At 30.8% G+C, this 13,389-nt stretch overlaps 1 protein-coding gene across 8 annotated transcripts in view; it reads right to left on the bottom strand.

The window, feature by feature from the left end:
• Positions 1 to 13,389, bottom strand: part of LOC129800444 (lysine-specific demethylase 3B-like) — a 132,580-nt gene that overhangs the window by 23,702 nt on the left and 95,489 nt on the right. For all 8 annotated transcript variants that reach the window (XM_055844822.1, XM_055844840.1, XM_055844860.1 and 5 more), the window contains 3 exons: positions 11,085 to 11,271; positions 4,962 to 5,342; positions 4,532 to 4,717 (listed from right to left, as the gene is read on the bottom strand). In XM_055844822.1, coding sequence (XP_055700797.1) covers positions 4,532 to 4,717; positions 4,962 to 5,342; positions 11,085 to 11,271 — 754 coding nt within the window. The remainder of the gene's footprint in view (positions 1 to 4,531; positions 4,718 to 4,961; positions 5,343 to 11,084; positions 11,272 to 13,389) is intronic.

Raw genomic sequence — 13,389 nt, 5'->3', positions numbered from 1 at the left:
TCAAAGCATCCATTCTATATAAGTATCAACTAAGCGTGAGATTGTTATATACAAAAAAAAACCCAACAAAAAATGATGCTCAAGCGTGAAATTCTCATAAAAATATTTCTTCCATTTTTGCTCAATTACAATTTTTAAAACAAAATAATTCATTAGACGGTTTCCTACTTTTCTTTCAGTACAAAATTATGCGAAGAAAAGAAATTATATACATTATAAACAACACACAGTATCTTTCCCATCATAAAAACTTTTACTTGGAATTTTAAGATGCAGAAAACAAAACGCCTACATACTGAAATAAATTTCAAGGTATGCTGTATTAATTGTTCTAATCGCTCACTCAAATTTGCAGGGGCATATAACTCATTTTGAACAAGTTTCTAAAAGAAATAACATAAACAATTTAATCTGTTGCAAAGAGATTAACTCAATTTAATGTCTAGACGAAAATTGTTAATTTCTTTCATGGAATAGTTGCATCACTTTGTTCTATGTCCCAATTAGTAGTGCTACCTTAAGGGGGTATCCTTAATTACAAGGTCACAAAAATCTATTATTTATTACTCAAATTGATAGATAATTTAAGAATGCACAACAAAAAAATTAAGAAGTGAATCTGAAGTATACAGGGTGGCTGAAAAAAATGCAACAAACTAAAGTGCTATATTATCCCCATTTTTTGTTCAACTTTTTTGAAATTAAGACAAAACAGTAGTAAATACATCAAAATTTTAGAATATTATCGGTTTTGATCAATACGATCTTATTTTGACTTAAATATGGTCTTAAGTCTGTCAGAAGCGCATCGGAGTTTGCACGAATGTCAACCTTCTAAATGTCCTGCTATTCACGAGGTAGGGCTGCCTTCAGCTCATCCACACTTTGCTACTTTTTAGTCCTAACCTTGACCAATAAAATGCCTCTTTTAGACAAGTCAAACAATTTTGCATCCAATAATTGTGGAGGTTATTGTTTTCCCAAAATAAAGTGCGAAACGTTTTTTTAGCCAAATTTTGTTCGAAGTGTGAGTTATGCGACGTTGTCGAGTCTTGATCGAACTTCCATCACTTCTTACTAAAATTTTTGTTTATCCACGACTCCAATATTCCTTCCAGGAGAATTTCCAGAAACACATTGCCATTCATTTTGACAGTATAGCCTAAAAACCCCCGTGGAAAGCGATAATTTGTCTTCAAGGAAGTCCAGACCTTCAAATAAGGTGGTCCTTGACTTCCGGTGGTCATTAGAACGTTTAAATTATCGTATGATCTTTCCTTCAGATAGACACAATCATTTTGTTTGCACATCAATTGCTCAATTGAAAATCTTTTTTATTAGAGAAAATGAAATTCTGGAACTGACAATGACCGTGCAAGCGAATTTACTCCTTCGTCGATCGAGCATAACTTCTTTATGAGGGTCGACGATGTCTCTTCATTTTCAAGATTTTTAAGGCACCGCACCATATAGAGGTCCTTTAACAATATTTATTTCATGGTTAATTGCAATCTATGCGTCTCAGAGATCGTTTGTTTGCAGATGTGACGCAGATTTTGTTCAATTTGCTTCTTCACTTTAAGAACGTAGACTAGCGATGAAGTAATTTTTTTAGACCTCCACCAAAGCATTTTTAAATTCATCTAGTATCCCTTTACCAAGTTATGCTTCGAAAAACGGAACGTTTAATTACATTCAGGGTTTTGAAGAACCCTAAAGATTAGTTACTTCCGCATCTCTTGCAAAATACAGCGATATTAAATTGTCACGTTTGAGTTCCATTACAGTTTAAAAAAGTTTTACAAAATATTATCGAAAATGGTTTTGTAGACTTTTAGCCAATAAAATGAACTACCACTATGCAAAATATGAAACCGCTGTCACCAGCGGTTTGACAGCTATGCGCTCTGAAAGTTGTTGCATTTTTTTTCAGCCACCCTGTATTTTTGAAGATATAATGCTGAATGCAAAGATGATTTTTTTAAACTAGGGGAGACTAGGGCAAAAGTCACAAATCGAAAATTTCAAAATTCAATATCACCAAAGATAAAAAAGATAGCAACTTAAAATCTTTTCCACAGATAGCCTTCTGTCGTAAGTTTCTTAGAATTCGAACAAGGAATTTAGAAAATAAAAAATATTGAAATTTTTAGCCGTTTTTGAAATAATTTCCTTACAGCAGATATCATTTTATTTTCCAAAATTGATGCACTGGTGAATATTTCCTAAATGATTTGGATTCTTTGAATATGAAGCCGCTATTTATTTTAGAATTTCAGAAAGATTGTCATCTCCAGAAATCCTTTTATTAAAAATGACCACTTGGGGTAAAAAGTAACAAAACGTATGGAGCAAAAAGTCAGAAAATCCGAAACAATTTCTGATGTTCCACGGTGAAAAGAAACGTCAATGCTATATGTCGCCGCTTGTTGTTTGCATTGGTCAAACGATTTGCAGTCTTTTGTGTGTTTTTTCTGTAAAATAGCTTAAATTGCGCTTTTTTCGTTCAGATAGAGAAAACGGTGTTTTACAAAGGTGTAGATGAATAAATTTTCTATGAAAATATGTCCTCTTTGTATTTTTTCAAATTTACGGAAGCCTGTAATGAAGCGAATCAAAATGTGATAGTATCTTATGCCTGATACTATTTGCCCCAGTATATTTGAGAATGATCACAAAATTTCCTTTTCGAAAGCTGCTCGATAAATATATTTCCTTACAAAATTGAAGAAAATGACTTTCACAGAGTTGTAGAACGGTAAATTTCCTATAAAACTGTGCTAATTAGAAATTTTGGAGGTGCTCGGGTAGCTTGTAAAAAATAAAATATCCGTTTTGTGACTTTTTGCCCTAATCTCCCCTACAGATTTCCGTTCGTCAGAAAGGTCTTAAAATCTTTAATGAGTCCTAACCGGTTTCAATTGGTTTATTAACTGTTTATGAATCTGTTATAAAGTGAAAACCTTTAATTTCTTCTAACAATGAATTGGTCAATCAATTGATAGAAGTTTGTGTCCGTTGGAAAGATTGTAAAATTCTTTCTTAATAAGTCCGAACCGTTTATTAACCTATTTAAATTACTGGTTAAATCGGCAATGTATCGATCATCGATAATTTTGTAAAGGAACTTTGCGAATAGTTTAAAATTGTGATCGTGATTCTTCAGAGTTAAGATTTCGAGCATATTGCAAAGCTGCTACCGCTTTACAAAGCCAATCCTTTTTACTCATTCTATACTGTTTTTTTTTTTAAATAAAAACAATGATATTGAGTATCTCAACTCGAAAGTCCTAAAGACAAACTTGAAATAGTTTTACAAAATATTACTCCTATTTCCCAGTTATGGAAGCTTTTCAATAACAATCTTGTCCCTTTTATAATACATTGTTTATATTAGATTTCCAGGAACATAAAACTTTCAAAATTATTTAAACTGAAACTTTCTTCTAAATCAAATTCTCATATTTCTAATCGTATTCATAACTTTTGCATTTAAAGAGGATGAGATATTGACAGACAGAGAGAGAGAGAATGAAAGACAGAAAATTCATAAAATCCGATACTTTTAGCTAGCGTTATCAAATTTCATTACGGGAAGAAAAAAAATATGTATCAGCAAAATTCTGCCTATTTCTGCATTTTATTCTTACATATTTATTCACTCTATCGTTACACGAAGAGAAAAAAAATATGGAAAAAAACTTGTCACCAAGTCTAATGAATCAGCATGATTTTGTAAGCATGTATATAATGGACGATTTTGCAAGCTTAGTAGAATGTTGCAAAAAGATAGAAATATCTGAGACACATAAATTATTTTCTTATAATAAATACAATCTCTCTCTCCACTTCAAGTTCATTCAAACACCATAATATACACGCCATTAGAACAATTTTGCAATAAATCCTTCTACGTGTTAATTTAACAATAAATCTCTTACTAAATGACATGAGATGACTGCACACTGAATTTATTGCAATCAATTTAACTCAGATAATTTCATAACACACTATTAGTTGATAATATCATTTCATGTTGTTGAATATCAGTGAATTGATTTTGTAGGATAAGTGTGCCAAATTTCGGCATAGTTGCATGCAAGCGACAAAGTCTCAAGTTTGAAATGTAATATTTTAAATTCAAATTGATTTTTTTTATTCTTTCTTCTGAAAGAGTGTTGCTTGGAACCTTGTAAAGAGTTTACCGTCTTTATTTACTCTAAAATCATTCTTAAAACATTTTAAAATGAATAAAAATATAGACATAGCTTTGGTGCCTTATTTCGGCCACCTTCATTCTCATAGTTCCTTGTCCTTCGGGAATTCTTTTAATATCTTTTTCAAGTCATCTCGTTTGTCGAAGATACATTTTTTGTTATTCTTTTGCATTCTATAATCTTTAGAGTACGTAAAATCTAAAAGTTCATGGAAATTCGAGGAACAAAAAAGGTGGCCGAAATTGCAAGCTGGCCGGAATTTGGCACACTTACCCTATGTCAAGAAAAATGTATAGAAAAGAAAATTAACTAACCTTAATGTCCTTCTGAAATGCCGACGGAGGATAAGCAGGAAAGCCACTGTAGAGTGTAAATGGTTGATGTGTATTGAGATCCTTCATGGGACTTGGCTTTTCCTCTTCTCGTCTCGTTTTGGGTGGTGGTGCAATTGAGATTCCGCGGTGATAGTCACTTGCACTTTTCGTCTGTGCTCGCTGAACCTAGAAAAGTTCAAAATCAGTTAATTTGTCTTCTCTATAAATTATATTTTTTCTTATGTACGGTAAATAAACTATGATAACAACTTTAATGAAAACTTCTCCTTTGTTTTACAAAAGTCAAGTGCAAATATTAAATGAAATCCCCTTGAGGCTGAAAAATATAGTCAAAGTGAAAAATCAACACTTGACTCTTTCTTCTCAAGTTAAAACTCTGTGAGTAAAATATATCTCATCAAAAGCTCACCCCAGACTGCAGGTAGTATGCCCTCTGTTGCTCCTGTTGCCGCAAGCGCTCCAGTTCCTTTTCTCGCTCACGCTCTCTTTCTCGCTCTCTACTATCCCGGTCTGCTGCAGCAGCCACGAGCCTTTCATGTTCCGCCATTCTTCGGCGTTTGTCCTCCTGACTCGGATCACTATTTCCACCGCCACTACTTCCTCCACTAGCACCAACACTGCTTGAATTTCCAGCCACTACACTTGCACCCCCACCCACCGCCTGACCACCCACCGACGTCTGGATGCCACCAACCGTGGGCACCATATGCGCAGGTATACTGATATGGGATAAATGTGGCACTGGATTCTGTGGCGGGAGGGTGTTCAACGTCCATGCTGAATGCATATGCTGCAAAGAAACATTACAAAGGATTGAGACAAAGGAATTTGTGATTTATAAAACACATTGAACGAGCTCTAACGTCAAACATTAAAGCTTAGGTTTAGAATTGCAAAAGTTTACACAGATAAAAAATTTTGTAAAATTATTCGTAGGGTAAATTAAGCTAATTCAAAACCTGTTCCAAATGGAAATTTTTCGCTACTCCAAATGGAAACTTCACTGTTTTCATGATAAATACAGTACTAAATTACTATATTTATATGTTTTTTATACCTCAGTTTCATTATTTAGTTAATTTTGTTCCAAATAAAGCGAAAATCCATTCATATTCACAAATTTTAATTTGTTAATTTCTCAGAATAATTAAAAGTGTACCTTTTCACCATCGAATTTTTCATCGATCGAGCATGTTTTCCAATGAAAAACACAATAAGGTGACTGTTGTTAATTCATTTTGTTTAACATTTATGTCATATTTCTGACTAATTTTAGTTAAATTAAGTGCTAATCTTTATTGCTAACGGTACGTGAAGTTTTCAAATGAAATAATTACCTATTTCGTGAACAAAAAGGGTTTTTCTGAAGTGTCTGCAAATGCTTCAATAGGAAACGCCGGAAATATGATTTTTTGGGAGAGATTTTCTTATTGTTTTAGATGGGAAAGGAGAAAAGACAAGGAATAAGAACAAATCCTGCACTCAGGAGCAACTCAACAAGGTTTTGGAAGCCTTTCGTCGCGGTTTTACTTACACTGTTTGTCTCCAATTAGAAACTTTCCCTTGTCTCCATTTGGATTAATTTGTTTCCAATAGAAGCATTTTACACTCACGTATTTTTCTTGTATTTAAGAAGTTTTCAAAATATATCTAAAGAATTTTCACTAAACAGTAACATTCTAGAAGAGTGAAGGAGCAAATTTATGTAATTCTCTTCAGAAAAAAAATATGAACTTAATGTGTTGATTTTTCTGTCAAAGTTAAAGCGTCTGGAAATGATTTTGAATTAGGACATATACCCTAAATGTTTGTGAAAAAGGTCGTAAAGGTTTGTACTTTTTCACAAATATTGTTCGTAACGTGAACTCTTGATGAGCATTATTGTACTTTTACAGAAATTTGTTCGTACATTTTTGTTCGTCTGACAAAACTTTACGAACAAATGACAAAATTTTACGAACTTTTTTTGTTACGAACATTTACGGACAAATGTTCGTAAAATAATGGAAATGCTTGATCATGTTACAAATTGTGAAAAAATTACAAACATTTACAAACTTGTTTGTGGATTATACGATATACGATCATTTCGTAAGTCCCTAGTGGGAACTCAATAATATTTTTTCATGTGTAGATAATAATCCTCAAATGTTAATTATTATTTTAAAAAACTCAAAAACAAAACTTCTGTATAAAATATTTAGTGAAACAATCAATTTAATAAAAGAACTGGCCTCTATCCCCTCTAATCCCGCCAAAATCATATTTTACGCCATTTCGAAAACGCATTCATATATTTTCTATTATGTTTTAGACGTTCTTTATGTAAATATTTGGATCATATACGCTAATGACCATGAATCTTTCTTTGTAACTGGTTAGCAAAGTTAAAGAATATATCCATATTGAATCGTTTTTTTTAATATTATATGGATAAATTTTCATTCATATCAAAGATCATATTCCTTTAATATTTTCCGATATTGTAATTATTTTTTCCAAAGCAAAAAATCTATTATATTCTATTGAGGTCTTGGGTTCCTTGATTGTTTCTCCAACCGATTCAAATTATTTAAAATCAGTTAAGCACCAATATTGTATTTTTATTAGATATTAAATTTAAAGAAAAGTATTCGTCCTGCGAATTTTCGAACTCCAGCTTTCGAATATCACAATTTTTTTCCAAAGCAAAAGTTCTTTTTTTTATTTTTGTTACCTTCACTGAGAGAAATCCGAAAAAGTTAAAATAACATTCCGGAAATGTTAATTTTACCCTGCAGTATTGATCCGAAATCGGTGTAAATAATACCCTTTTTAGGTGTATTAGGGGTTAAAGTTATCCTTTTTTCATGTTAATTTTACCCCTTTTACCCTTAAAAAGGTGTAAAATTAACATTAAAAAATGTTGATATATTTTTACACCTAAAAAGTGTTAATGTTATGAGGAAAAAATGTTAATCGCACCCTCTTTTTTTTCTCAGTGTTATTTCTCGAATTCTAACTATTCTAAACCAGTTATGAACCGATAATTTTAGTTCCATCTCGGAATTTATTTAGAGGAAAGTGCCTTGTTTTCGAATATTACAATTTTTTCCCTAAACACAATGTTTATTTTATTCTACTAAAGTCTTACGCGTTTTGGTAGTACTATCTTAGATCGTTTTATTTTGCATCTGCACTGGTTTTACATGCAAATTATTGTGCTTTATGCTGAAGTTGTGCGGGTTTTATGCACAAGTTTTACTATTTTATGCTTCCGCAATGCGGATTTTGTACTCAGTTTTGACCGTTTTATACTCAAGCTGTGAAGGTCTTGGGGCACTCAATGGGTCAAGTGGTAAAGCACTCGCTTTATGATGCAAGTGTCCTATATCGCTCTATGATGCAAGTATTATTATTATTATTATAAAATCTTCGATTCTCTTATTAAATCCCGACCTTATTCTATATAGCAAAAAATCTATTTCATTCCATTAGTTTTTGATTTGTAAAATATTTCCCTATCCGATTCTAATTATTTAGAATTAGTTATGAACCGATAATTGCACTTTTATCAGAAATTAAATTCAGAGGAAAGGGATCTGCTTTCGAACCTTAGAATTCCAGCTTTCGAATATTGCAATTATTTTTTCCGAAAGGTAAAATTCTTAATAACTATTAACTATTTTCAATCAATCATAGCGGTACAATTTTTTGCTTTAATAAGAAAGAAAGAAGAAATGCAATATTCGAAAAGAGCGCGTTAGAATACAGGGCACTGTCTACTAGAGTGATCAGGCTTTAATTGTTTCAAGCTCCTTTTCGAACAGATTTATGTGCGTGATAACCTAGAAAACGTTGAAGAATAATAAAGTATTTAGAAAAAAAAACTTTACAAGTTATTCAAATGGATGAGCACGATACGATATTTTTTGTGATACCAAATGTAAGTAATTTTTAAAAATACTTTTAAAATTTGTTCCACATTTCCATTCCTTTTTCAATTCTCTAATTCATTTTTCTTTCTAATTAATTTATTTTAAATATTTTATTGACAAGATTTTCTACATTCAGGAATATGTACATTTCAAATGCGTAATTGCAATTATGTAAATTTGTATCGTATTGTTTAATTAAACTGATGCAAAATCACAAACAAGTAATACATACATATTACATAAAAGGCAAAAAAGAATGTTATTCAAAATGAAAATAATGCGAAGTTTCACCTCATTTATTTTTTTGTGTCTTCGCGAAACCGTTTAAACTCATTCAACTTTCTTCATAATAAAAAAAAGCAGAAAGAGAAGAACGTGTGAGAGATATGTAGCGCTATTGTGCAATAATTTTGCAATATTTAACATTGAAATACAAATAAAATTCTGCTTTAAATTGAGAATAAAATTTTAGGACACACGAAAAAAAATTAAATCACATCACGTTTCAAGACATTAAGAGTTGCCTTTGTGTAATACTTTTTAACACAATGAAGATACACTTTACGTATACAAATTTAGGTGCCCTTTTATATTATGTACAAAAATAGCGTGAAATGCCTTAATGGAAAGCAATTCTTCAACAGTAAAAACTCATCAAGGTTGAAAGAGGAACACAATACCAAATAAAAAAGTATAAACGTGTTCATGATCAATTTGCCAGAAAATTGAATTTTGTGTTGCTACAAGAAAATAACAACTGATTGATACAATTTTAAATTAAATAATTTTTTAAGGTATTTGCCACTTTCAGTTAAATAGTTTATTTTCAATTATGATATTATACAAATAATAATTATTTTTAATTGTTGTCCTCAATGAAACGTAATGAATTAGTTTATTTGTCGAAAATTTCAAATTTTAAATATTTAAATATTTTTAAAAACACTAAACTCATTATTTTGTTGAAGTGAATATTTCAAAGAAACCTTAAAAATGCACAAAGGCCACACAAAAAAATCAGATTATTAATCCTTATTTATGCACTGTGAGAGAAATCCGAAAAAGTTAAAATAACTTTCCGGAAATGTAATTTTATCCTGCAGGTATTGATCTTAAATCGGTGTAAATATTACTCTTTTTAGGTGTATTAGGGGTTAAAGTTACCCCTTTTCATGTCAATTTTACCCTTAAAAAGGTGTAAAATTAACATTAAAAAATGTTGATATATTTTTACACCTAAAAAGTGTTAAAGTTCTGAGGAAAAAAATTTAATCGCACCCTCTTTTTTTCTCATTGTATAAATGCGTAGAATCACTACATTTATGTTTTTTAAGCATAAAAGTTTGCTTTGACATGGCGATAAAGCGGTAATCGCTTAAAAGTATTTCCCCATTATTTCGCCAATTTTAACAAATTGTTTCCTTCAAAACATGAAATTCTCACTGTTTAGTTTTCTTTAAAAGCGTCATCTCAGGCATTCAAATAGGTTTAAACCGAGATATTTTTAAGAATTTTAAAGTCATTTATATGAATTAAATTTAGTATGCGAAGTCAATTGAATGATTGCTTAAATCAGGCGTAATCACTGGTAAACTTCTTAAAGTTCTTTATTTCATTTTCTAACCTATTAAAAACTACAAATATATAAGTTTCAATCTTGATCCCTTTAACAAATATCCAGGATATCTATACACTTTATTCTTGTCCTTTTTTTGTAATTCTAGTGAATATTTTCAAACAGTAGTCTGTAAGGTTATGAAAATAACAGAAAATGGACAAAAGTGGCAGTACAATGTGAAATTTTGCAGACACAGAAAAATATTTCGTAAAATTGTTTGTAAATGTTTGTGAATTCCTGCTGGGGGCTTACGAAATACTCGTAAATCGTATAGTTCACACAAAAGTTCGTAAAAGTTTGTACATTTTCACAAACTTTAATCGTACCATGATCATTTGACAAGCATTTATTATTCTTTTACAAACATTTGTTTGTATTTTTGTCAAAAATTTACAAACAAATGACAAAATTCTATGAACATTTCTTTGTCTGTTTACGAACACTTACAAAAAAATGTTTGTTAAATAGCAAAAAATGTTTGTCAAGTTATCAGGTTACGAACAATGTTTGTGAAAAAATACGAACATTTACGAACTTGTTTGTGAGTCATACGATTTACGAACATTTCGTTAGTTCCTAGTGGGAATTCACAACAAACATTTACGAATATTCTATGTATACTGAAAAAACTATTTTATAAAATTGTTCATAAATGCTTGTGAATTCTTACTGAGTATTTACAAAATGCTCGTAAATCGTATAACCCATTAAAAGGTTCGTAAAAGTTTGTACTTTTTCCATAAACATTGTTGTTCGTAACAATATCGCTTTACAAACATTTTTAGTTTCTTTTTAAAAACTTTTCTTTGTACATTTTTGTTTGTATGGTAAAACCGGTAAAACAAAGGTATTACTTCCGAAGAAAGTTTCAGCGCAATTCAACGAAGAGTATACGTTTAAAAAAAGTAAATTGTAATGTTTATTAAATTTTGAGCTCATACTACCGGATAAACTTTAATTCACGCAATTTAATAAAGTAACTTTGAAAAAGAATTACCTTATCTTTAACGTTACGGAGAGATTCCTCAAAGTGTTTGCTCACAGCCTGTTCGGCCGTTGTACACGATTGTTTATCCTGACGATCGTGTGACTGTTGCTGCTGATGCTGCACTTGGCGATCCATCCTCTCGCGCTCTATGTCTTTGTGTTTCTCACTTCCGCGATATTCAATATCTCGCCTCTCCCTGCAAATCAAAAAAAGATAATTGTTTCAAATTAGATAAATTTCATGTGGACAGGAATTAAAAAAAAAAACATAAATAAATTGATCTAATCTGTAAATTAAAATACTTCTTACACTCCACTATTAAATAGTTTCTGTGCTTCTACTAAAGAGAATAATTTCCGTCAAATGCCATACCGAGAAATTGCACTTGGCATCGTATTGTCTATTTGACTCTTCCTGGCAATTATCTATGTGAATATATTTTAAATCCAATTGGATGAAATCCAAAATTTTTGTGTTCTGCATGATGAAAAGAGATTGTCTTTGACATTTATAGAACCAGATTTGAATGAAATTGTAGTGTAAATACATTATCTTACGAGGGATAATATTAGATGCAGAGTTTTTTCTTAGATTCTAAGATCTTGTTTGAACTAAAATAGAACTGGTTGATGTATTATATAAAAACTATCCCAAAATCAAATATTGGTGAGATACTTTGAATATCGATTCATTTACCGGTTGGAACCAGTGCAGACTCATTTTGAGTTTATTCGAAAATTCAATTTGGTTACTTTTTACCGGGACTTTCTTCAAAATGTATTCAAAAATGAAAGAATTTTTCGGAACCGATTTTGAAGTTCACTCAATCCGGAACCCTGATATTCGGATAAAAGCTGTCAAATATTTGACAAATTCAAAAGACAACCTATTTATATATGTCATTTTCACCCCCAATTATACGTTCAATAGAGTTCAGGTTATACTTAAAACTATGATTTTGGAACATTCCTAGAAAATGGCTACTTATTAGAGGGTCTCCGAAAATCATAAGCCAATATCTCATACCGTTTGACCTTTATGCTGGAAAAAAGGTTATTTGCGATAGTTACAAAAAAAATTCTATCAAAAAAATATTAATTATTCATCTGTCATTTGTGAAAATTACTGACAAATCGTCTAAAATAATAGGGCATAGCGCACCTAAAGAGTTTATAGTAGAATTTTATAATTATTACTCTTCTTTTTTTTTCAGGGTTAATTAAGTACAATTTCACTCATGCCTTTTCTATCCATATGACAACAATTTCATTTACAGATAATAATCAGACCAATTATGCTATGAAAAATAAATGTTTTTTTTCTCTTCCTACAGCAAACATTAAATAGAAAATGTCAGAGACATAAAAGTGCATTCTACTGTGAATTGCATGATGATATCTCTGAAGCAAAAAAACACATTTTCTCGCTTTCAATTGAAATTATTCAATTCACCATTTAAAATGGGATTTGTAATAATAATTTTTTTTATCCAATTAGAAAATATTTATTCAATAAAAAGGGCATTGTAAGAGTGAGAAGAAAGAGAGAAGAAAGAGAAAGAAATAAAGCAGAAGGCCAGAGAGATCTAGTAGTAATATTTATTTGATCCGTAAATGGATTGTGTGCATTGTGGAGAGATCAAACTCGTGGTTTCATGATTATTTCATTATATGCACATTAATCTATTATTATATACATCATACAAAATGAGAGTAAACATTTTATACATATATGTAATATACTATATCATTTTCAATCATCCATGCAACACTTGAAATGAAAGAGAACGACTTCCCAACACATTGTACATATATATAAAATATACATACATACAACTAAGGCTCATTTGCTGAGACATGAAGAGGAATTATGGTCACAGAGACGTCAATTTTAACCTGTGCACTACATAAAATGAGTATATATAAATACTGTGTACGCTCTCTATATGCTATGTAACAACAAACCAGTCCCCCCATATACCTAGTAAAAGCACGACAAAGTAATTTAGTATTTTTTTTATGAACCACAGCATTATTGCATTTTATATCCCCGGCATTTTATTTACTGTGCTCTTTTTTAAGTCCAAGTTTCGCTTTGCGCAAAAAAAGAAACTTGAAGAGAGACCAGAAAGAGTCAAAGAAAATTAAATACGCTACATTCTTCAATTTAAGCATATTATATCGATTTTATCGAAGGAAATCTGGTTTTACCAAACAGTTTCACACGCACAAGTCTTGTTTATTTTGATGTTAAAACCTATTTATATACAATTATTTTACCTTGTCTCTAGTATTCTTTATATTTTCAATTTGGT

This window comes from Phlebotomus papatasi, chromosome 1, assembly GCF_024763615.1.
Source record: "Phlebotomus papatasi isolate M1 chromosome 1, Ppap_2.1, whole genome shotgun sequence".
Classification (NCBI taxonomy): domain Eukaryota; kingdom Metazoa; phylum Arthropoda; class Insecta; order Diptera; family Psychodidae; genus Phlebotomus; species Phlebotomus papatasi.
Note: the sequence above shows the minus strand (reverse complement) of the source record. Positions and strands in the feature narration are given on the sequence as shown.